Source organism: Osmerus eperlanus, chromosome 12 (assembly GCF_963692335.1).
Source record: "Osmerus eperlanus chromosome 12, fOsmEpe2.1, whole genome shotgun sequence".
Classification (NCBI taxonomy): Eukaryota; Metazoa; Chordata; class Actinopteri; order Osmeriformes; family Osmeridae; genus Osmerus; species Osmerus eperlanus.
The window spans coordinates 8063270-8088011 of NC_085029.1; the positions used below are offsets into that span (position 1 = coordinate 8063270).

At 49.6% G+C, this 24742-nt stretch overlaps 2 protein-coding genes across 8 annotated transcripts in view; one reads left to right on the forward strand and one right to left on the reverse strand.

Annotated features, from left to right (window-relative positions):
• Positions 1–8308, forward strand: part of caskin2 (CASK interacting protein 2) — a 29361-nt gene extending 21053 nt beyond the window's left edge. For all 5 annotated transcript variants that reach the window (XM_062475550.1, XM_062475553.1, XM_062475554.1 and 2 more), the window contains 7 exons: positions 723–808; positions 1054–1164; positions 1925–2026; positions 2205–2343; positions 2468–4996; positions 5196–5418; positions 5570–8308. In XM_062475550.1, the coding sequence (XP_062331534.1) occupies positions 723–808; positions 1054–1164; positions 1925–2026; positions 2205–2343; positions 2468–4996; positions 5196–5418; positions 5570–5660 (3281 nt within the window). In that variant the 3' untranslated portion in view covers positions 5661–8308. The remainder of the gene's footprint in view (positions 1–722; positions 809–1053; positions 1165–1924; positions 2027–2204; positions 2344–2467; positions 4997–5195; positions 5419–5569) is intronic.
• nherf1a (NHERF family PDZ scaffold protein 1a) lies at positions 7206–23655 on the reverse strand. Of its 3 annotated transcripts, none has more exons than XM_062475555.1 (6): positions 22847–23655; positions 12845–13015; positions 11468–11621; positions 10264–10313; positions 9062–9220; positions 7206–8894 (listed from the first exon to the last, which is right to left on the reverse strand). In XM_062475555.1, exons 1-6 carry the CDS (start codon positions 23294–23296, stop codon positions 8727–8729), a joined length of 1152 nt encoding a protein of 383 aa, XP_062331539.1. In that variant the 5' UTR covers positions 23297–23655; the 3' UTR covers positions 7206–8726. The 3 variants fall into 3 exon arrangements, with proteins under 3 accessions (XP_062331539.1, XP_062331540.1, XP_062331541.1); XM_062475556.1 differs by having other exon boundaries at positions 9074–9220; positions 22847–23650; XM_062475557.1 differs by lacking the exon at positions 9062–9220 and having other exon boundaries at positions 22847–23648.
• Positions 23656–24742: the final 1087 nt, after the last annotated feature.

Below are 24742 nucleotides of genomic sequence, written 5' to 3' on the forward strand. Positions count from 1 at the left end.
GAGAGGCTGTTTGTTTACTCGTTTACTCTTTCTCTCTCCCTCTCTTTCGTGTTCTCTCTCTCTCTCTCTCTCTCTCTCTCTCTCTCTCTCTCTCTTTCTTATTCTCTCTGCTACTAGCTTGCAGTTTTGACGAGTTGAAAATAGATTTAAGTCAAAGTCTGTCTCTCTCCCTCTCTCTTTGCAGTACTATGGTATTAAGTGTAGTTATGCTGGGGTTTAATAGTGGAGTGCTGCTGGGATAATGAAGGAGAAACAAATAAACAAGAACATACTATGTACACACACACACACATGCCCACAGATTGGCACGCACTCACGCATGCACAGACACACAAACACAGCCCCCCTCCCCCAGGGCTGCATAACTCCTCTGTAGGTGCTGCTTTCATCCCCTGGGGAACGCCTGGGCCCCATGACCCGGTGTAGAACAGGGGGGAGGAGGGGGAGGGAGGGAGGGAGGAGGGGAGGTGCCTGGAAGAATGAGTGGGTGAGATCAAAACTATATCCTCAGGTGAGAGCGAGCGAGAGAGAGAGAGAGAAGGAGGGAGGGGGGGAGAGAGAGGAGGAGTGGGCGTCGATTCACTCTCGTGTGAGTTGTGGCTGTATGTCAAATGTGATCAACAGGATAGCACCCACCCCCCCCCCCCCACACTGTAGCTCCTCCTACACCTCCTCCTCCGTTCCTCCTCCTCTTCTCCTCCTTAAAGGTGTGTGTTTCTTAGGGGGTCCTGGCCACCAGGTGAACGGGGGTCGGCGGTCAGGAGAGCCCGGCGGCTTCATGCGCCCAGAACACCTTTTTGAGGGCAAGGTACCGTGTGTGTGTGTGTGTGTGTTGGACTACATCTGTGTATATACATGTAAATATGTATGCGTGTGTATAAAAGTAGGTGTGCTGGAATATGTGTATAGATGTGTACGTTTGTGTGTGTACGTGTGTACAACAAGTGTATAGATGTGTGTGTATACATGTGAATGTGTGTGTATAGGTGTGTAAAAGGGCGTATATACGTGTGTGTGTGTGTGTGTGTTCACACCTCCTCTGGCCTCGTGCAGGATTCGGAGGCCATCTATCAGTGGCTATGTGAGTTCCAGCTGCAGCAGTACACCTCCAACTTCCTCCAGGCTGGGTACGACATCCCCACCATCAGCAGGATGACACCAGAGGTGTGTGTGTGCGCTATGGGTGTTTATGTGTAAACTGTGTGTGTGCGCGTGTTATGGCTGTTTATGTGTAAACTGTGTGTGTGTGTGCGTGTTATGGCTGTTTATGCGTAAACTGTGTGTGGGTGCGGGTTAGGTTTTGTGGGTTAAGGTTATTACGGTAATTTTATTATTGACCTATTAGGTTATTATTAACCTATTAAGCTTATTCAGGTGTGGGTTAAGGTTATTACGGTAAGGGTTAGGAAAAACTGGAATTTCGAGGGGACTGATTTGTGAGTCCCCACAAGAATAGTAAAACTTCAGTGTGTGTGTGTGTGTGTTGAACCTCACCTTCAGGCAGTATCCCGCTACTCTGCTTACATAAGGCTGTAGTAAGGTGACAGCTCAGTGGTGCTCTGTCATCTGCTCCACTCCTCCAGGGTGTGTGTGTGTGTGTGTGTGTGTGTAGTGTTTAGTCACCTGCCCCACGTCAGGAACTGCTCAGGGATATGTTTGTCTCAGAATAAAACTCCTCTAACCTTCTGTTTGTGTATGTGTGTTTTAATTGATGCCTGTGTATGTGTGTGTGTGTGTGTGTGTGTGTATGTGTTTAGTCACCTGCCCCACGTCAGGAACTGCTCAGGGATATGTTTGTCTCAGAATAAAACTCCTCTAACCTTCTGTTTGTGTATGTGTGTTTTAATTGATGCCTGTGTATGTGTGTGTGTGTATGTGTGTGTGTGTATGTGTGTGTGTGTATGTGTGTGTGCACGCCCCCCAGGACTTGACAGCCATTGGGGTGACCAAGCCAGGCCACAGGAAGAAGATCTCTACGGAGATAGGCAAGCTGAACATCCCAGAGTGGCTCCCTGACTATGTCCCCGTAAGTACTCTGACCTCTACACGACCTCTGACCTCCAGCCACGTGACCTCTGAACTCTTCATCCTCACACGTCTTCATCTTTTCCATGTTCCCATGTATTTTGGGCTTCTTTCTGTCTCTCTCTTCCTCTCTCTCCCCCTCCCTCTCTCCCTCTCCCTCCCCCATGCCCTCCCCCCAGTCTGACCTGGGGGCCTGGCTGGCCAGTATAGGCCTCCCCCAGTACCAGAAGATTCTGAGTGACAACGGCTATGACTCCATCCCCATCGTCAAGGACATCACCTGGGAGGACCTGCAGGAGATCGGCATCAGCAAGCTGGGTGAGACACACACACGCATTCAAATATAGTACGCACACATTTATATACGCACACTTTTCTACTGTACACACACACATATACAGTACACACACGTCCAGTGTGTCTGACCCTGCTGGTGTCCCAGGTCACCAGAAGAAGCTGATGCTGGCGGTGAAGAAGCTGAGCGACCTGCAGCGCTCCCGTAACCATGCCGACAGGACCGGCGGCACGCTCCGCCGGAAGCCACCGGAAGCCCTGGAGCTGGTGGCCATCGAGCACACACACCCCGGCACGCACACACACCCACACACACACTCTGACTCCTCCCACGCCCAATGCCCCTCGCCCCGCACCCCCAGGGCGCTGCGGTCGTTCCAGGACAGCGAGTTGAGCGCCGAGCTGCAGAGCGCCATGGTCGGCAGGCCGGGGGGCGGGGTGGGGGAGGGGTTTGGGATCAGGGGCGGAGTCTCGGGGGCGGTAAGGTCGGCCATGTCGCTCAGCCAGGAGAGCATCGGGACACGCTCGCGGGGTTCCGGGAATTCTGGGAACTCTGGAAAGTCTGGGAATTCTGGGAGTTTTCCAGTGTGTTCTCCAGATCACCATGCTCCTCTGGCATCGGCTGGGAGGTACAGCTACTCAGACGAGAGCCTGGGACATGGAGGAGGAGGTGGAGGAGGGTGGGAGAGTCAGGGTGGAGACAGACAGAGACCTTCGGAGTTGTCGAACTCCCAGTACCAGAGCCAACCCCCCACATCCACCAAACCATCCTTCACCCCCTCCACCCCCACCAAACCACCCTCCACCCCCACTAAACCACCCTTCACCCCTTCCACCCCCACCAAACTACTCTTCATCCCCCTCACCCCCCCTCTAACCCCCAGCAAGATGCCCCGCTTCGCCTACCCTGCCGTGCCCGCCAAACCCCGACCCTGCCAGGCCCCTGGGCGCCTCTACCAACCCCACCCCCTGCCCCTCTCCTCCCCCCCCTCTCCCTCTCCGCAGGCCTCCCCCTCCCAGAGGGGCTTCAGCTACCTGCACACCCAGGCAGGGCCCTCCGATCTGGGCCCGCGCGGCCTACCCAAGCCCCAGGCTGCAGCCGAGGCCTTCCCGGGCCCCAGGGCTACTGGCGGGGAGAAGGGGGAAGGGCCTGGCTGGAAGCGCTCGCAGAGCCTGACGCGCCACGCCGTGTCGGACGGGGAGAACGAGGACGACGAGGGGGCGGCCGACTCCGCCACCGCGGCAAACGTGCCGTCGTACGCCACGCTGGGCCGTCGTCCAGGGCGCGGGCTTCCATCCGGCGCCCAGCGACACATCAGCCGAAGCCACTCCTTCGCCGTGCGTTCCCGACGCAAGGGACCGCCCCCGCCGCCGCCCAAGAGGATGAGCTCCGTGAGCGGCGGCTCGGCCGGCCAATCGGGAGGCGAGGTGGGGGCGGGGCCGGGGGTGGAGAGTGAGAGCGTGGGGAGTGTGAGGACCATCGCTGCCAGGCTGGAGGGGGGCGGAGGGAGTCCCACCAAGAGGCAGGACCCTCCCCCCTCTCTCCCCCCTGCCTCCCCCAGACATCTACCCGTCCTGGGGCTGGCCGGTTTGAGGAGGAGCGAGAGAACGGACGGAGGGAGGGAGGGAGGAAGGAGAGAGAGCGGTACAGAGAGACCAACGGAGGACAAGGAGAAAGGGAGGACGAGCAATTTAGTAGCAGAAAGCTCTTCGGGGACGTCTGCCAACACTAGCTCCAGTGAGAACCTACCTTTCGCCGAAGAGGGGAACCTGACCATCAAGCAAAGGCCCAGGGCGGAGTCAGGCTATCGGGGAGATGCTGAAATCCAGCCCCAGGCTTCACCAGAAGACCCAAAGACCGGCCAGACCTCCAAGGCTCTGGAGTTCAACCTGAAGGAGTCCGACACGGTCAAACGACGGCACAAGCTCAGAGACACGCACACACACACACAGGACGAGACGGGCGGAGACGACACACACTCACACACACATGATAGGACCAACGGCTTCCACACACACACCAGGGGAGATGGGGGGAGCGAGGGGGATGTCGTCAGGGCTGCGAGGCCCAGCCAAGATCTCCAGAGGCTGGTCTCCCTGGCGAGAGGCCCAGGGCCGGCGCTGGCCTCCGGACCCCCACCCAGCCCGCTCAACAGCAACGTCTCCATGACGACAACAACAACTAAAGCTAACTCAGCCTACTCTATCTCAACACCACAAACAGCCATTCGTAAAGCAGACAGTCAACTGACTCACACACTTGCGTCCAAACCTGGCAACACACAGCCACACACACTCATGTCCAAACCTGGCAACACACAGCCACACACACTCACGTCCAAACCTGGCAACACACAGCCCCACACACTCGCGTCCAAACCTGGCAACACACAGCCACACACACTCATGTCCAAACCTGGCAACACACAGCCACACACACTCACGTCCAAACCTGGCAACACACAGCCCCACACACTCGCGTCCAAACCTGGCAACACACAGCCCCACACACTCATGGCCAAACCTGGCAACATACAGCCACACACATTCACGTCCAAACCTGGCAACACACAGATGAACACACACATGCGTGTACCAGGCTCTGCAGAGAAGACTGCCTCTACTGTTCCCAGATCAGCTGCTCCTCACAAGCCACTCAGCATGTCTCCTGCCCCAGGTAACACACACACAGTCACACATCTATACTGTACACACCCACCTATACTGTGTACACACACACACACACACACACACACATATATTCAATACCCACATATATACTGTGTATCTATCTATTCAGTACACACACACAGATCTATACAATACATGTGTGTACTATTTTAATAGTTCTCTCCTCTCTCTGTTGGCCCTCACAGCCCGGTGCTCAGGTCTGTCGGTCAACATGGTCCAGAGTGTTGCTTTCAGCTCCCCAGCCTGCTACCCCCAGACGGAGCCTTTGGGCTGGGCTGGGGGAGCAGGAAAGGCCCAGGCTACAGGGGCCTGCTCGGAAGTCCTGGCCCAGCAGAGAATAGATGAGACCAGCACCTGTCTGGAGGCAGCACTGAAGGTGGTGGAGAAGAAGCTGGCCCAGGATGACTGGTACACACACACACACACTCACGTATATATACTGTATATACTCACAGTACTTTATATATATATATATATACACACACACAGGCTTCTTTCTCTTTCTCACACACATGCACACAAAGGTTCTAACACTGTGTGTGTGTGTTGACAATGATAGCAGCACCGTGGAGGCAGCAGGGAACATTCTAGACGACATCGGAAACATGTTTGATGACCTGGCTGACCAGCTGGACGCCATGCTGGACTGAAGCCTTCCTGCCCCTCCTCCTCTCAGAGAAGACCTGCTTCTAGCGGCTTCTTCAGAACGCAATATGAAAGCGGTGTGTGTGTGTGTGTGTACGCGGGCGTCTGTTCCTCTCTGTTCATGCTCCAACAACAGCAGTCCCAGGTGTGTCCCTGGGCTAAATGCTTCAGTTGAAATTCAGAGGAAATCATAAAAAAGGGCATGTGTAGAAAGATCCACCACACACGCGCGCAGACACACACACACATTCACTCACTCAATCACACACACGCACATATACACACACATATTCTTTCTCACACGCACACACTCACACACAGGGACTTTTCCCATGAGCTTGGATCAAAGGCTGGACTACAGATATGGCATCATAACAAAACACTCCCAGGTATACAAGGCCCTGAGATTTCATCTGTCAGGATTTGTGTGTGTGTGTATGTGTGTGTGTGCGACACAAGTGGCATTCCTCTCATCTAAAGTTTGGGGATGAAATGTTCCACCACCAAAGTGATTATTTTTACATAACTAATTGTATAACAGTAAATCTAATATTGTAATAGTATAGCTAAAGTATATTATGTCCTAATGTGTTGTCAATGGTGTCCAAGCTGAGATAGCCTCTATATGACAGAGATAGTCTTTCATCTCTAAATGACTGAGTCATGTTTATACTTAGCTCATTTTTACCTGAAGGAGAACTTACACTAATGTCTAAATGAGTGTCATGAAAAGAGACAGACATTGTAAATATATTAACATTTGATATTCTATATTTTATCTGTTTGGAAGTATTTTGTTAGATATTTTGTTGTTACTGCTATTGTTATCACAATTATGTTGTGATATAATAAGACCTCTAATTGTTATATTACTGAGTATGAAGTTATATATGTTGCAATATACTCCTGAATTTAAAGGAACAAAGGAAAATGTGTTCATCCAGAGCTTCTAGCAGTTCTAGAACCTTTAGACCTCCATGCTCTCAGAACATGTTGGATTGTGACTCGAGGAACGGTGGGCCTTTCACAAAGGACTGCTGCTCTTCTGGTCAGTATACAGGATAAACGAAGCAGTGTTTTCTGAGAGCTGTGGCCCTCAGGGGGAGAGAGAGAGGAGGTATCATTCGAGACGGGGAGGTCAGATCTGTGGTTTCTCATAACACTTCTGGAAAGTTGGACTGTTTGGAAACCGTAGCCTCAGGGCTCCTAAGAAATAGGATTTACTGTGAGATTCCCCCCACTCCTCCCCCCTCCCGTACTGTGTGACTACCAGAAACATCTCAGACAGAACAGGACTTGTCTGACCTTCATTACACCCTGAAAACGTTTCCCCAGGAACTCGCTCTACAGCGGCAACAACAAACCCTCCTTCCAGTTGCTTGTCTGAAGAGTTTTATAGGCCTTCAACTTGTTTACTGATAATCTCCGGGCCTCCAGTCAGCTGTGCAGTGAAACAGACAACACCATGGCTGAATGTTAGTTTCTTTTATGTCCCTCCTTGTTAACAGTAGAGGCAGACAAGCAGAACAAGATATAAGGAAAGAAGACGGTTGATTCCCAAATGTTTTATTATTCCTCATCGGTGCCCTTCCAAGCAGAGTACAGTCGAGTACAGTAGCGTGTACAGGGTGAACTGGAGGCTCCACGGTGTCTCCCATGGTAACCGGGACCCTAGCGTGTCCTCTACCCCCTCGACAGACTCCTCCACAACACGCTTCAAATGACACTTTTCTTCTGATATCATTTATGTACAAATCTAATAAAAAGAAAACCTTTATGAAAAATAATCTCATCTCATGTATTTTTCTCTTTAGAACATGCTAGGACACTGGACAGGCCAACGGCTAAATTGGGATTGTGATATCGAGGAGGGGGGGGGGGACTCCGGACACAAGATTTTCTAGACAGGTGTTGGACTCAGAAATGCTCACAGTATCATAAGAACAGCAGGAGGGTTTAATCCGGAATGATCACCCAGAACTTCACAGGGATTCTAGAACCTTCAGAGCTGAGGACCTGACTTCCTGTCATTGTGACACTCAGAACGGTGGCTCTGTCTGGCGTCACATGCATGCCTGGGCATCACTAACACAGCCTGGTCTCTGACATCACAAATCACAAAGGTAGTCTGACAAACTTAGAACCGATATGAAAGCACTAGTAGGAGGCACACACTGTCATGCATCTGTTTGGTCGTTCTGAAATCTATCCAACTGGACCAGTGATGAATGCATCACCAATATATATTGACTGTTGTGACAAAGTCATTTAAGAGCAAAAGCCTTACAACCGGCCGTTTATCAGACTTCCAATCAAATAAGGACAACTTTCAAATCATACACGTCTCTATTCACAATACTAAGTGGATACATTCTATCACTAGATTAAATACTCATCACTTCACCCCTTGTTTTCCCTGCATCCTCAAGCTTTGTATTCTGCCTAACAGAATAAATCATACGTCAGCTTTAATCTCATCTTCATTACAATATATTTGGACATTTTAAATCATTACCCTTCGGAGCTACATGTCAACAATCTTACATAACGAGGACGGACCCTAAATTAGCATGTGATGGCAATCACGGAATCATGAAAAACATAACACTGCTTTATGTGTGGGTTGGCAAGTGTGTGTGTGTGTGTGTGTGTGTATGTGTGATAAAATATTTGAGCACAACAAAGGATGTGGACATTCATTTACAGCTTTCTTCATGACGTCAGACCGTCCAAAGAAAGGCGGAGAGAGACATAAAGACATACTGAGGGAGAGAGAGAGAGACAAAGACAGACTGAGGGAGAGAGAGACATAAAGACAGACTGAGGGAGAAAGACAAAGAAAGAGAGAGACAAAAAGACAGACTGAGGGAGAGAGAGAGACATAAAGACAGACTGAGGGAGAAAGACAAAGACAGACAGAGAGAGAGAGAGACAAAAAGACAGACTGAGGGAGAAAGACAAAGACAGACAGAGAGAGAGAGAGAGACAAAAAGACAGACTGAGGGAGAGAGAGACAAGAGGGATGGATGAAGGGAGGGATGGATGGATAGAGGGATGGATAGAGGGATGGTCTACAGGTTGCTGAAGAGCTCGTTCCTCTTGCTCCAGTCCATCTGAGGGGCCTTTTTGGCAGCTCGTTTCTGCCTGGCTTTCTCCTTGGCCTGCGCCAGAGACAGACCCAGATCCAGACCAGGCTCCCCGCTGTCCGCCTTCAGGCTGGGCTCTGGAGCTCTCGCCACCTAACACACACACACACACACACACACACATCACATACACACAGAGACACACACACACATACAGAATAATCATATAATTGATTCTTCAGACTTCCAGGAAACAGGTAAGAATGTGAAGACATTAGGTTGGGGGAGGAACAGAGGGAGGGAGGGAGGGAAGGGGTCACCTGGACTCTCACCTCCGCTGGCGGGGGGGCGGAGCTGACGGCGGCAGGGAGGGAGGTGTTGGAGGAGGCGGTGGGGAGGGAGGTGTTGGAGGAGGCGGTGGAGGACGAGGAGCTGACTGACACCTTGGGCTTTGGCTCCTCCACAGACGTGCCGTTCACCTGCGGCACAACACACCTGAGCTCAGCCAGCCACCACAAGGAATCTGCACCACCTGCCACCACCAGGGGGCAGACTGCACCACCTATCACCACCAAGGGCAGCTCAAACGCATCGGCTCAGACTACCAGCTACCACCACCAGGGGGCAGCGCAGGCTGTACCACTGCACCACTACTAGGGGGCAGTGCACTCTGCATCCCAGCCCTGACACTCGTCACTCATCTAAGAATCCCTGGGTGTTATTCTCTGTGACCCGTTGATCAACATCCTTTTTCAGCCATAAGGGTCATCCTGGATCTGATTGGATGAGCTGGAGGCACAGTTGTAGCTGCATGTTCACAGCCAGCTGGCTCCACCCCCCTCAGGCTGGAGTTAATTAGCCTTGTTAGTAATCTCATCCTGGCACCAGGAATTGTGGGAGTTTCAATCCCAGGATCCTCCAGGGGAGAGAGCACACTGGCCCACTGTCCACAGCGCTGGTTGCCATGGTGAAGGGTCACTGGTGATGTCATCTCTGACAAACACTTTTTTTTCCCTCTCTCTTTCTTCCCAGAATGCCATGGAGCGCTAGCTGGAGCAACTCCAACCTTGCCAAAACCACTGAAACTGAGTAAATAGCTGGACTGTGTGTGTGTGTGTGTGTACGTGTGTATGTGTGTGTGTGTGTGTGCGTCCGTCCTGGACAGCAGATAAACTTCTCAATGCTCGAGCTAACATTGAGCAGACCCTCCTGGTAATCACAGGAATGTCAACAGAGGATAAGTAGGGCTTTTCCTGGGGCGCTATCTGTGGAGGACACCTAGCTAATCCTGGAGCGGGGAGAGAGTGTCTGTCCATTTCTGTGTGTGTCTGTGTCTGTTGGCGTGTGTGTGTGTGTGTGTGTGTCGTGTGTTTGTTTGTGTGTCTGTGTGTATGGCGAGTGAAAATGGTGAGAAAGAGGAGATATCATTATCAATAAGAACACTTTGAGCATCACGCTGCTGGCCTGAAGGGATGAACATAAATGCCATTCTCACACTCACACACACACCCACACTCCTTACCACAGGTTGTGACGCTCCTCCATTGGTTACTGCTGGCTGAGGCAGGGGTCCTGGAACAACAGAGAGCAGCCAGTCAGGTGACCAGTCTGTGTGTGTGTGTGTGTGTATGCATTTGTGTGTCTGTGTGTGTGTGTGTCATAGGCGTAAGTCTATGGGGGGACAGGGGCACACGTCCCCCCATACACTGATGTATGGTTATGCGGGCAATACCGATGTGACTGCTAGTACGTCTTTCTTTCCAGCTCCAAAAATATCATATCCCAGCCGGTCCATTTCCCAAATCCATTCGACTTGCCTTACACCATAAAAAAAAACTATTTCTCCTGAAATCCATGTCATGTTTTCCCTATACCTGTACTCTTGTGCACCGTCAATGAGTGAGTTTGGAGCGCGAAATCAGACAGACATTTGGCACATATGTATGGATGGTAAATATCCAGTATTTGGCTAACATAATCCCTTAGATTAACGACTAGATGAATTTCACGAGAATATCGAATTGCAATACTATACAGCTTGTATGAATGGGACTTTTGACAAGCTAGTCAACAGCTACCTATACAGGCTAACAAGTGGCTTGAGCATTTCCGAGGGTTTATTTTTGGAGAAAAAAAAAAAGAAGTAAATTGACAATTTGTAGTCAATTCAGGCTCGTCTGTGCCGATGCTAAAATCATTATAGGGTGAGTATACGTTGGTTTGACGATCAGATGGAATAAAATGCCTTGTTGTGTTTGTGTTTCTTCTCAAACAAACTAGTCTGTTTGAAACAGTGAAGGGACACACTTGTCAAACCCGGAATTTCCACCCCTCTCATTGGTTACTGTGGACAGTTGCCATGGCCAGCCTATTCCTCCCCGTTTAATCATTACCCTCTTCAGCCTGCTGTGTGTGGGTGTAAGTTTGTATGTGTGTATTTATATATATATATATCTGAGTGTGTGTGTACATATCTGTGTGTGTATATTGGAGTGTGTGTGTGTACATATCTGTGTGTGTATATCTGAGTGTGTGCGTGTGTACATATATGAGTGTATATCTGAGTGTGTGTGTGTGTGTATACATATCTGAGTGTATATCTGAGTGTGTGTGTGTACATATCTGTGTGTGTATATCTGAGTGTGTGTGTGTACATATCTGTGTGTGTGTATATCTAAGTGTGTGTGCGTGTACATTTCTGTGTGTGTATATTTGAGTGTGTGTACCGGTGAGGTGGGCCTCGGTGGGCAGGACGTTGCAGCTCTTGAAGAAGGCTTCCGTCTCGGCGTCCACCACCAGCAGACTGGTCTCCCCCCCCCCAGTCTTGATGGCCCCCACCACCTCTGAGTGCTGCATGTCCTGCACCCCCACACCGTTCACCTGGGGGAGGGGGTAGAAAGACACATGGAGGGAGGGAGGGAGAGGGATAGAAAGACAGATCAAGGGAGAGATTGGTTGACGGAGAACGTGAGGATGGAAGGAAGGATGTCAGGAAGAAAATGGTGGTGGTGGGGGGGGGGGGGAGATGAGAAAAAGAGAGGGAGAGAATGTCAGCCTCCCACCACTACTCAGGAGCACAGTGACCCTGATTCTGGGTTCATTAGCATGTACACATGTAGGATAGGAATGTGATGTTACAGAGGAGTAAAAGACCTCCGGTTTCTTGTGTGTGAGTGTGTGTGTGTGTCTCCAGTCTGAGGAATTCCAGTGGGAGGTGGGGATAGTCTGGAATCTCACACACTCCCACACTCCCAGCACCAAACAACAGAGCCCTTATACACACACACACGCTTGATACCACTTTGAATGTGTGTGTGTATGGGCTACTTCCTATCCAAGCGTCTAAATAGTGCCTAATATGCATAAACACTGGATGTTTAATAAAATACATAAGTCTAACACATTGCCCCCCCTCTTCCCCCCTCCTACCTGCCCCCCTCCCCATCTACCCACCTACCTGCCCCCCCTTCTCCCCTCCTACCTGCCACCCTCCTCCCCCCCGCCCTGTTGTCTCTGCACCCCAGACAGAGCGAGTGGATTACTGAGTCTTAATACCACATGACAACCTCGATAAGGAGTGTGCTGGCTGGAGTGGAGGCTGTTGTTCTCTTCATAGTACAATCTAACACACACACGTTCCCACTCCACTCTGATGTAATGAGATTACTTCACACACGCCAGCAGACAAAAAAAGACCACACCTTGGTAAACAACACGTGTGTGTGTATACGTGCATCGGCATGTGTGTGTATGTACAGTATAAATTATATGTATGGATATAAGGTGTGTGTGTGTGTGTATATAGGATCCCTGTGTATGTAAGATACATGCGTGTGTGTGACCCATGTGGTCTTGTTTAACTACCCTTGTGGGGACCAAATGTCCTATTAAAAAACATGAAAAACCTGACATTGTGGGGCCCTTTTGCTGGGCCCCCTAACTTCAAATGCTTTTTCAAGGGGTTTTAGGGTTAGAATTAGTGTCAGGGTTAGCCTTCCTTTAAAGGGTTAGTGGTTAGCAATGACCATTTTGAAAGAAAGTGAATGGCCGGGCCCCACTAGGATAGAAAAACCGACGTGTGTGTGTGTGTGATGGAGACCCACCTGTATGATCTTGTCCTGGGGCCGCAGGCCTGCCTTCTCTGCAGGTGAGGCGGCGTCCACAGCTCGGATGTACTGGCCAGGCTTGTTCTTGTCACTGTGGAGGTTGAAGCCGTAGCCTGTCGATCCCTTCTTCATACGACACAGCCGGGGGCGCAACTCTGGCCTGGAGTCCTGCAGACACACACACAGACTTGGTCAGACACTTGTTTCACACACACCTGGTCGGATCTAGAACCTGAACCCACCTAGCTAGGTCTACAACCACACCAGACACACCTGGTTTGATCTAGAACCAGACCAGAGACACACCCGGTTGGAACAGATATAGACAAGATACAACCAACAGAAAACCAGGTCAGTCTTTGAACCCAACAGATTAAAAAAAGAAATCTAATTAAAAAACGATCCAATAACAAGTCATTACCATGATTGTAATGGTGATTCAGCCACGTCTACAGATTAATCTCCAAGTTCCCGAGTTTCAGAGAGAGTGAGAGCAACTTCCCTTTTATGTCTACAACCCTGAAGTATGTGAAAGGAGGGAGGGGGAAAAGCAGAACTCTCACAGCAATGGCTGCCCCCGGAAACAACTGAGAAACACTGGTCTGTTAAACAGACACGCACGATAAGCGACAAGAGATTTAGGTGTGTCTGGTGAGGCAGGGTTAGGATGGGACAGTGCGTGTCCACCATCAGTTCAAGTCCTATTTAGAGAACCCTACATTAAGGCAGAAGGGGAAGAATGAGCGACAGAGAGAGAGAGAGACAGAGAGAGAGAGACGGCTAGATAAAGACGACCAGATAAGGCATTAAGTCAATGAAAGCCTTATGACTAGAGGGTTAGGGTGTTACCCAACCTGTACCAGGACAGAGAATGCGTCATCAGCGACTCAAATACAGCCCTCATACAGCCCTCCTCCCTGTGTCTCTAGCCAGGTGATAACCCTGCATGCAGCCCTCCTCCATGTCTCTAGATGATAATCTCTCATTCAGCCCTCCTCCCTGTGTCTCTAGCCAGGTGATAACCTCAGACAGCCCTCTTCCCTGTGTCTCTAGCCAGGTGATAACCTCAGACAGCCCTCTTCCCTGTGTCTCTAGCCAGGTGATAACCTTAGACACAGCCCTCTTCCCGGTGTCTTGAGCCAGGTGATAATCTCAGACAGCCCTCTTCCCTGTGTCTCTAGCCAGGTGATAACCTTAGACACAGCCCTCTTCCCTGTGTCTCTAGCCAGGTGATAATCTCAGACAGCCCTCTTCCCTGTGTCTCTAGCCAGGTGATAATCTCAGACAGCCCTCTTCCCTGTGTCTCTAGCCAGGTGATAATCTCAGACAGCCCTCTTCCCTGTGTCTCTAGCCAGCTGATAACCCCACATACAGCCAGTGTTATCACGCTCTATAGTTAATCATTACTAAGCGCTTCACTCTTTAACAGCGACCTTTGTCCCTCTCGCCCTGCCCAGGGCGTGTCTCTTCAAGTCTTGCCAACGAATCCAGCAGTTTATGAAATCCCGAGATAGTTCATGATTGCTTAAACAGAACAGAAACGTCTACATGCTTTGCTGCTTCTGTCTGTGTCTGCATGGTTCTGGCTGGGTCAGTCTGGTTCGGCCTGGTAAACCTCAGTGGTAGAGAATTTGACTGAAGATCAAGGGGTCCCAGGTTCAAATCCCCCCTGCGCGTCACTTTGGATAAGAGCTTCTGCTAAAGATCCTATTGAAATGATATCACACATTGAACACATGCAGCTGGTTAAAGTGCTGATGGAAGTAGGTCAATATTATCTTATCTTCCTGACGAAAAAAGAAATGACACCGCACATACAATAAATACTATCTCTACCCTAATGGGCATCCATTACACACACCTCCAGCCAGGTGAGTCAGCGCCTCCTGGTGGCGGCCATCTTGGGCCCCTTCTACACAGCCTGTTCAAGGCGGAAATGTTGGGCCTTCATGCCGCCTCACAGTTTGGCATACAAGGTATGAACAGTCATCATTGTCCCAGCATGAAGCCGGCAGCGGAGGTAGACACAGAGCCAAATCCTGTCTGTGTAAAAGACAGAGCTGGCATGGAGGGACGACACACACTAGCAACGGCGTTGACTCCACGCCTATGACTCTAGAACGCCGGCATGCTATGTAACATCACCCGGGGCGGAATTATACCGGCTTTGTTTGGTTCTGTATAAGCAAGCAGCGCTGGCATGATGAGGGTCTTCTTTAAGGCGATGTTACAGAATCTCTGTGTAAGGTATGGGGTTGGGCCCATCCTGGCCTCTGGCAGAAACAGCGTAGCCACCTAGCTAGCTCTCTAATCCTGTTAGCTCACTGTGGGGGAGGAGACTCTGCCATGGGCTTAGAGGAGAGCACAGACATATATCTCTCTCTCTCTCTCTCTCTCTCTCTCTCTCTCTCTCTCTCTCTCTCTACTCTCTCTCTCTCTCTCTCTCTCTCTCTCTCTCTCTCTCTCCTCTCTCATCTCTCTCTCTCTCTCTCTCTCTCCTCTCTCTCTCTCTCATCTCTCTCTCTCTCTCTCTCTCTCTCTCTCTCTCCTCTCTCTCTCTCTCTTCTCTCTCTCTCTCTCTCTCTCTCTCTCTCTCTCTCTCTCTCTCTCCTCTCTCTCTCTCTCTCTCTCTCTCTCTCTCTCTCTCTCTCTCTCTCTCCATCCCTTTCTCTCCATCTATGTCTCCTCCCTCCATCACTCTTTCAGAGCCAGTTCAGTTTGGCCCTTGAGGGTCAGAGAAGGACTTGATGAACGTGTGCCAAGAGAAAACTGTAAAGTGATAATACCTCTCTCTCTCTCCCCTTCCCCTCTTCCTCTCTCTCCCAACCTCCTCTTTCTCCCCACCCCCTCTACCTGACAGACAGAGAGAGACAGAGAGAGGGGGGGGGGGGGGCAGCTCTCTGGAGCTGGTGTTTAGAGCCCATCCAGGCCTCCAGGACAGCTGGCTGGAGATCAGGGCCTCAGCCCTCTCTCTCTCCCCGGGACAAAGGCTGTCATTGTCAGCCGGCGCGGCCTCCCAGGGCCCCCTGAGGGCTGGAGCCTGGGCGATGAGACAGCAACCAGCAGGGGGGCTGGAGGAACGGAGGGAGAGGAGAGGAGGAACAGGGGGAGTGGGGGAGGAGAGGAATTCAAGGCGGTGTGTCACCTCCCTCTTAAACTAGGGCAAAAGTCAGATGAGGTGAACATGCTGGACTGGTCAGTCAGATCAATAGGAGTGTCTCTGCTGTGTGCATGACCTCCAGCAGTGTCTTCCTCCACATGAATAAAACCTGTGGTTCCTGCTCTGCCTTCTACATGCACCACTGGTATGTGGCTTGTACATGACATTTTTTTAAACTTTTTTTATACAACACAGGGTCAGGTGGCTGAGCGGTTAGGGAGTCAGGCTAGTAATCTGAAGGTTACCGGTTCGATTCCCGGCTGTGCCAATGACGTTGTGTCCTTGGGCAAGGCACTTCATCCTACTTGCCTCAGGGGGAATGTCCCTGTACTTACTGTAAGTCGCTCTGGATAAGAGCGTCTGCTAAATGACTAAATGTAACACAGCCTGGCTGCTGAGAGACTCTGTGTCCCTCTACTTCCTGTGTGTGTGTCCACTTCCTGGAAGCGGTGCTATGTGATTGGCTGAGACGTAGATGATCGCAAACGAGCGCCCACACACTGCAGGCTTCACCAGGCTGCACACAACAGCCATCTGGCACACTTCAGTCTGAGAGAGTGTGTGTGGTGTGAGTGTGAGTGTGAAGGGGTGGGGGTGTACAGAGCACTGCCTCCGTGATCCAACTGTAGTTTAGACATTATTATTGTTGCACTGGTAGCTGAGATGTTGTCACTTAAAGAGTCCTGGTTCTGATCACACTCCCAAGTACATACACACACACGGACACATACACACCTGTCCTCACCGTGGAACAGCTTAATCTGAAACGTCACTCTGGCTCCCGCGCCTACTCTAATTTCACTATCACTCTCCATGCCTCTCTATACTTCTCTCTAACTCTCTCTTTCTCTCTGCCTCTCTCTCTTTGCCTCTCTCTCTCTCTCTCTTTGCCTCTCTCCCTCTCTTTGCCTCTCTCCCTCTCTCTCTTTGCCTCTCTCTCTTTGCCTCTCTCTCTTTTTGCCTCTCTCTCTTTTTGCCTCTCTCTGTGAGAGTTGAGAGCATCATGCCGGAAAACCACAAAATTCATAATTATGTGAACATCTCTACTGAGCCAGGACCTAAAACCAGAAAACGGAAGAAGTGAGAGAGATGGGTGGGGCAGAGAGAGAGAGAGAGCGATAGAAAGAGAAGTTGGAAAAGAGAGAGATGGGTGGGGCAGGTATAGAGAAAAAAGGGGGTGGGTGGAGGATAGAGGGGCGAGGGTAATAGGGTCACAGGTCTGTTCGTGTGTGTGTGTGTGTGTGTGTGGGGGGGGGGGGGGGGGGGTAGGTTTGGTACGTTACTGAAGATGATGTCTGGTCTTAGAGTGACAGAGAATAAAATTTAAATATTATTAACTTGACCTTCCAGGGGTGGCGGGGGGTGCCGTTGGGGGGGCGGGGCGCCCCCCTAATATAATGGTAGGGGAAACACTGCCCTCTGTCACTCTAAGACCATATATATATATATATATAAAAAATAATAAAATTAAATATTATTAACTTGACCTTCCAGGGGGGGCGGGGGGTGCCGTTGGGGGGGCGGGGCGCCCCCCTAATATAATGGTAGGGGAAACACTGCCCTCTGTCACTCTAAGACCATATATATATATATATATATATATATATATAAAAAATAATAAAATTAAATATTATTAACTTGACCTTCCAGGGGGGGCGGGGGGTGCCGTTGGGGGGGCGGGGCGCCCCCCTAATATAATGGTATATATATATAGCGCCCGATCACAAAATAAGTCATTTAAGGTTACCTTTCCTATAAAACAGGTCTATAGCTTGCTCTTTTATTAAACAACCCCCCCCCCCCGAACTAGTAGATAACTAGGAGTGAACATCCTTGAACTTCACACTTTCACAACTGCTCTGATAATCATCCACCAGGAGACTGCCAGCCTAGCACTGCATGCCACCTGACAGGAAGTCAACAGAGATGAACCCCACATAACAGGAAGTTAACAGAGATGAACCCCACAGGAGTCAACAAAGAGAGATATAGGCCTTGAAAGACACAGGTGACGTCATTACATCAAGGTTATGTATGTGTGTGTGTGTGTTTGTGTTTGTGTGGTCCCTCAGACTTAGTCAACAGTGTTGTGTGTGGAAGCAGACAGTGTTTAACCCTTGTGTTATCTTCGGGTCATTCTGACCCATCAGTCATTGTGACCCACCGTCGTATTGCGACAACTTTACCGCATACAAAAACAAAGTGAAGCATTTTCTTTTAACCGTTGGGCTGTCTCAGACCCCCCACATTGCGAAGGTTAAAATAAAATTATTTTTATTTGTTTTTGTATTGGGTAAAATTGGGTAAACACAACGATGGTTCGTTATGAACCTTTGGGTCATGTGACCCAAAGGCATCACAAGGGTTAAGAAACAGGCTCCTCAACTCCTCATCCCTCCTCACCCCCCAGGCCTGTTCTAACTCCTCACCCCTCCTCACCCCCCAGGCCTGTTCTAACTCCTCACCCCTCCTCACCCACAGGCTTATTCGGATGATATTATATACATATATATTGTCATATACAGTATGATAATATCACACAGACTGTTCGTATCTACCATATTTTCTGTCTGTTGCTCTACAAATACAGGCTGACAAAACACCAGCCCAACGGGCTGTGCTTTTGGTTTTCGACAGCGACAGGACTCCCTGTCACTATGGCAACCCGTTCCAGAGGACAGGAAGTGGTTTCTGCTGATCGTGGAGGTGTTCCTGCATCCATTGGCTTCAACTGCCAGCTGCGCTGCTCAAGCCACCTGCCTGTGTGTGTGTGTGTGTGTGTGTGTGTGTGTGTGTGTGTGTGTGTATATGAGAAAGAGAGCTTGTATGTGTGTGAGTATGTGTGAGAAAGACTTTATCTAAACATGTGTGTGTGTGTGTGTGTGTGTAGTTGTGCCTCTGTGCTTGTGTGTGTACACAGTGCCTCTAACCAAATCAGACAGCACCACTGCCTAGCCGGTATCCCCTCCCTCCCAAAACACTGACATGTCTGAACATCTACAGTACAACAAACTCTCTGCCTATGTCACGTACCCATGTGGCACGCACAACACACAAACACACACCCACACACAATAGCACAAACAATGGCTGTCTGGTGAATGGCAGACATCTATGGACAGGCCGTTTAGCTGCGTTACTTCTGAAAGGCTCTCCCGTTCATTGACAAAGACTGGTACATAACAAGCCATTCACTCTTTTTTCAATTTTTCTCTTTAATTTACTATCTCTCATGCTCTCGCCCTCTCGTCCCTGTACTTTGCACACACACAAACATTCACGCGCTTCAAAGCTACTCTCATTATTACTTGCACTAAATGCAGTTATAATCTCTGTCACGCCCCAGATTATGAATAAATCTTCTAGATTCTAGAGGTTTATTTTGGGCAGATTAATGCGGTGTAATCTAGACTGAGTGAAAGTGCCATTAGACTGATTTGAAGTTGCCTCCTCTGGCTGGGACCCACAGAGAAGGCTAGACCAGGATACATCATCACAACTCAGTCTGTCTTCCTGTTATAAAAGGGTTCTAAGAGTGTGTGGAGACAGAGTGCGCACATGTTTGTGTGTTTGTTTGTTTGTTTGTTTGTGTGTGTGTGTGTGTGTGTGTGTGTGTGTGTGTGTGTGTGTGTGTGTGTGTTTGTTTGTTTGTTTGTTTGTGTGTGTGTGTGTGTGTGTGTGAGTGCATGTGTTCTTGAGTTGACTTGAATTCTGTCACCATCAGGTAGTCACCACATGGAACCAAAAATACAGGTCTCCATGGAAACATACGGTAATAAAGATAGCTGGAGGTTTATCTAGGCGTGGAGTACAGGTTTAATCACTGACTGACTCACGCAGGGGCTTCGCCCCGTGCTGTTTGCGTGGGGCTCAATGTCGCCACGCCGAGATCAATGAAGTCGAGCAGATCAATTGTCCTTCTGCATCCCCTGCCGAGAGCAGCGCTAAGATGAGGTTTTAGGAGGGCTAGGCGAGCGTGTGTCATTTGGTGCGTTGGTTTGACGCACCATTAATTCCTGTGTGTGTGTGTGTGTGGTATATCTGAGTCGGAGGTCTGAGGTCTAAGGTTCTCCCACCCCATCCCTGCCCTCTAACCCCTCCCCTCTTCATCCCCCAACCCCTCCCCTCCCGACCCTGGTTAGGTTGGTTAAGGTGGTCAGAAAACAAGAGTCAGGCTAAGGTAAGCACCTAATGAGTGATCATCTGTAAAAGAGTAACAACACAGCTGCTGAGTAGTACAGTCCTGCCTGCTCTCTGTCCTGAGGGAAGGGGAGGGTAGAGGAGGGGAGGGGAGGGGGGGGAGGGTGGATAAGAAAGGACAGGACAGGGGAGAGGAACGAGGAGAGGAGAATAGAGGAAAGGAGAGGGGAGAGGAAAGGAAAGGAGAGGGGAAGAGGAGAGTGGAGAGGAAAGGAAAGGAGAAGGGAAGAGGAGAGTGGAGAGGAAAGGAAAGGAAAGGAGAGGGGAAGAGGAGAGTGGAGAGGAAAGGAAAGGAGAGGGGAAGAGGAGAGTGGACAGAAGAATGGAGAGGGTAAGGAGAGGAGAGAGAGAAGAGGGGAGGTTGCAGATGCTGGGGGCGTATGGAAGTATAGTGTATAGTTTCGCGCAGCTTGGCGCAGTCTGAAACACAGCCTGCTGACCAGAACCCTCCTTCACCCTGCTTTTCATTACTGAACCACATTGAAGTGCTCCTTCACACTAACTGGTTTTTAATCCTCAGCACGGACACACACACACACACACACACACACACACACAGTGAGTATGGAACTCTGGAGTGTGTGTTAAGAGGGCTGTAGGTATTCCAGGGTCAGTCTGGCCTTCTTGTCGAGTCGTGAGAGCCCTCTCTCCTTTCATCCTTGGCAGAATCCCTTGCCCGTCTCTCTCCTCTCTACCCTCTCCTCCCCCCCTCTGGCAAACAGAACACACAATGGCTCATTCTGCCCCCTGCGTCTCCAGGGAAACCCTTCTAGACCTGAGGTGGTAGGGGAGGGGGCAGAGGCAGACCATAATAATATCACCACTCGCCTGGCCAACCCTCACTTCCCTGGAAGACAAACAGGTTTCAGACAGGGTCAGAGGTCAGATCCGCCGCTGTTTAACCCTCAAACACCGCCGCTATCCTAGACCCCTTTACATCAGTGGTCTTTACTGAGGGTTTAGGTGCAGTTCTATGGGCGTATGCAAAGCCCTCTGTGACACTGCTTGTCAAAAGGGCTAAACAAATCTTATCTGATTTGATTTGAAGCTCTTAAAACCCAGACCTGCCAGGCTAGCCATGATGGGGGTCTAGAACCTCCATCAGAGGGCTGGTGTGTCCAAGCGTCCCTGCCCCAGGAAGGCAGCAGGTTGGTGGGCCACACAGACAGGATGTCACCTTAACCCTGGAGGATTAACCAGGGTTGGAGGCACATTAGCACTGAGAACCAATGTTCATCCACATGCCAGGAGACTCTGCCCCCCCCCCCCCCCTCTCAAGGATCACCAGGTCTGGCTACACCTACGCACCTTGCCAGAAATATGTTCACCGTTTTGGATTCTTAGCTGCAGTTTGCCAACGTGGGCAGCCTTTAAATCAGGCCCTAGACCTTGCACTGCCTCTCACGGAATCTTACATAAATAAGTTGAGCCAAGTTCTGTCTATCTTAATGACCCTTACACACCCAGGAATAAATTACCTATAAAGGGGATTTCATAACTAGTCAGTCGTTTTAAAGCGAGATAAAGGGATGACTAGTAGAAAATAAAAAAAGGGGGGGGGGGGTTGAGAAGGAGATGATTTTTCGAAATGAGCATGTTGCGTATTTTTCTCACTTTACGACCTGTTAAAATATAAAGTAAAACTACATCAATAATTGATGCGTTATCACAACTAAACCTTGTGACTCGCGCGAACAGGTTGAAAGAGTAGGCGGCTTATTCAAGATTCCGGACAGCTCGCCCTCAACTTTCCATTCCTATCTTGACATGTCATCTGGGTCGTCCCGGGTTAATAATTCGTCCCTGCTTTAACCGCAGGCTAGTAACAGCATCATCTGCTTTTTGTGTTTATTTCGGTATCACAAACAATAGCACACACACAAACTTTAACGCTGACACGGCCAACGAAACCCAAACAACACTTGATTTCCGTAGCCTACTTGAGCCGCGTGCTTTCCGGGAAACGTATTCTTGAATCTAATAATAAATACAGGCAGTGACATAAATGTTTCACTGTTGATTCCCTCAGGTGGCTGAGCGGTGAGGGAATCGGGCTAGTAATCCGAAGGTTGCCAGTTCGATTCCCGGTCATGCCAACTGACGTTGTGTCCTTGGGCAAGGCACTTCACCCTACTTGCCTCGGGGGAATGTCCCTGTACTTACTGTAAGTCGCTCTGGATAAGAGCGTCTGCTAAATGACAAAATGTAAATGTATGATGACGGCACACTTTCAACCGGTCACATCTGGTTGGACAAGCCAAACCTGTAGCCGAGACTAAACACTTGGAAAGACGACCCGTTTCCCCAGCACAACATGAGTCTGTTCAAACAGGTAGCCTCGGCTCATTCCACTGTGTTGTGTCACCTTGCTTTCATTGTCTCAATGAGTGACAGACTTGTTTTTGCTTGTGCCAACTAATGTAACGGAAATGTTTTGTTTGAAGTTCCATAACTTTGAGATTATCTCTACTACATGTAGGCTATGTAGCCCATGAAGCAAGACGGTCTTAAGTCCCCGCAGAAACGTTGTGTAATGTAGCCTAACTGCGGTTGTATAGAGCATTGTGATCTAATTATCCACACCCGGTTTTTAAATTGTGCTTTTTCAGCTTATAGCCTACTCGTTTATGTGAATTTACCTTGGAGCTCACGCTCAGCCGAGCGAGGGAGACGTCTCCGTTATCCGGTGGTGTGGTCGTAGAGTCTCTCGAGGACCTGCTTGCGGCATCATCCCCGTGGTTGGACTCGTTGCTCGGTAACGGGATGCCCTCCCTGGCAAACTCTTTACGGCACTTCAAGTTGTGTTTCTTCAGTAATTCTAAGGTTTCAGCGTCAACCACGATAAGCTCCAGTGCTCCCATGGTGGCTCGTATCCGGGCAACTACTTGCTGGTGGCTCTCGTCTTCTACGTTCTCCCCGTTGACAAACGCGAGTCTGTCCCCGGCGAGCATACCGGCAGATTCGGCGGGAGAGTTTGGTTCTACAAGTCGGATAAACTGACCCGTTTTCCCCTTCTCCCCGTGCAAATGAAACCCGTATCCATCCGCACCCTTTTCCAGAATACAAAGTCTCGGTCGGAGTTTTGACATCTTGTCCACAGAAGTTAGCAGAGACAATTCTGTTGGAGACACAGTCTACAACAAAACAAACTAATGACAAATGACGAGTGCGCAGGAGCTTCGCCTTACTTCCTGAGAACTTTTAAGTGTCACTTTCCACCCCTCCTTCTTGAGTTCACTCGCAATACCCGGGTCCTCCCTGAAACGATGTTGCAATCTTCAGCTATCTTTCTGCTGCAACAAACTGTTGCTACAGTACGTTGACACACGGGTTATACGATGAAGTCCAGTGCGGCGCACACGGTAAAACTCTCGCCCGTCCACTCTGAGTCACCGAGCGCTCTGTCGTGACGTTTGCGTGGCTGACAGGTGACAACACCAATCAGTAATCTCATTCGGAAAAAAAGGCTTCGTCGACTTTATTAAAGGTCCAATGGGGACGTCTTTGTAAAACTACTGAAGGCTTACTGCAGCCGCTCCCTTTATTTCAACAAGCGGGAGGGAAAATGTGTAAAATAGCCTGAGTGACACGGTTAAGATACAACCATGATTACAATCAATAAAAAAAACACAGGCGACTTGGCTCACGGTCTATTAGGAGGGTAAATTGATCCTGTGGGAGAATGCGACTGTGTATGTCTCCTGAAAGTCCGGTACAACAGGTGCATTCCCGTCGCTGTGGGGTGAATGACGTAATATTGCCCTCTGGTGGTTCCGTCGTTTACGGGAATTAACGGGATCTTATACGTTTGAGTTAAAAAAATAATTTATAACACAAACACTCAATGAAGTTGTAAAATATACTTTTAATGCAGCGTACAGTACTACATCCATTACAACATTTGGCATTCTATAAACCAATCCAAGCCGACTATATTCGTTTTCATATTATATATTAAATATATAGGCTTGTTAATTTAACCCTCCTGAAATATAATGGCACACAATTACAGTTGGATTGGTTGAACTTCCACAGTAGGCTGGTGAATATAGTGCAAATATCAGCAGGCCAGGTAATCCTATTTCTCACTCTCAAACACAAAGTATTCCATCCATATTTGCATAAGGGGATTCCACTGCAGTTCAGAAATCTGGTGTCCAATAGATAAAGACTCATCTGACATAATACTGGAGGAATCAATCAGTTTCATCTGACACTGTCATGGTCTACATATGACCCTTTACCTTCTGGGTCAAAACTGTCATATCTCTGTCATATCGCTGTCATAACAGTGTCACACATTTGTCATAAAGGTCATATCTCTTGTCAAATACGTGTCATAGCCGTCACTTTGGTCTTGACCTGTGTCATATCTGTCACAACTGTGCCATATCTACCCCATGGTGTCATGTTGGTATCTGTGTGATATGTTATCAGGACAGGAACAGGTAACAGGAAGAGAACTGTGTGCTTCACACGTTCCCCCCAATCAGAGAAGAGGACACATTTCAGGCACAAAGTAGCAGCATGCAGAT

What these genes read in the sequence shown, in the direction of transcription:
- nherf1a (XM_062475555.1), bottom strand. Translation starts at nt 23,296, where the DNA reads ATGTCAAAACTCCGACCGAGACTTTGTATTCTGGAAAAGGGTGCGGAT. An exon ending in GGCTGAGCGTGAGCTCCAAG is followed by an intron (nt 13,016 to 22,846) that starts GTAAATTCACAT and finishes GTGTGTCTGCAG; the next exon opens with GACTCCAGGCCAGAGTTGCG. An exon ending in CACCGAGGCCCACCTCACCG is followed by an intron (nt 10,314 to 11,467) that starts GTACACACACTC and finishes CTGTTGTTCCAG; the next exon opens with GACCCCTGCCTCAGCCAGCA.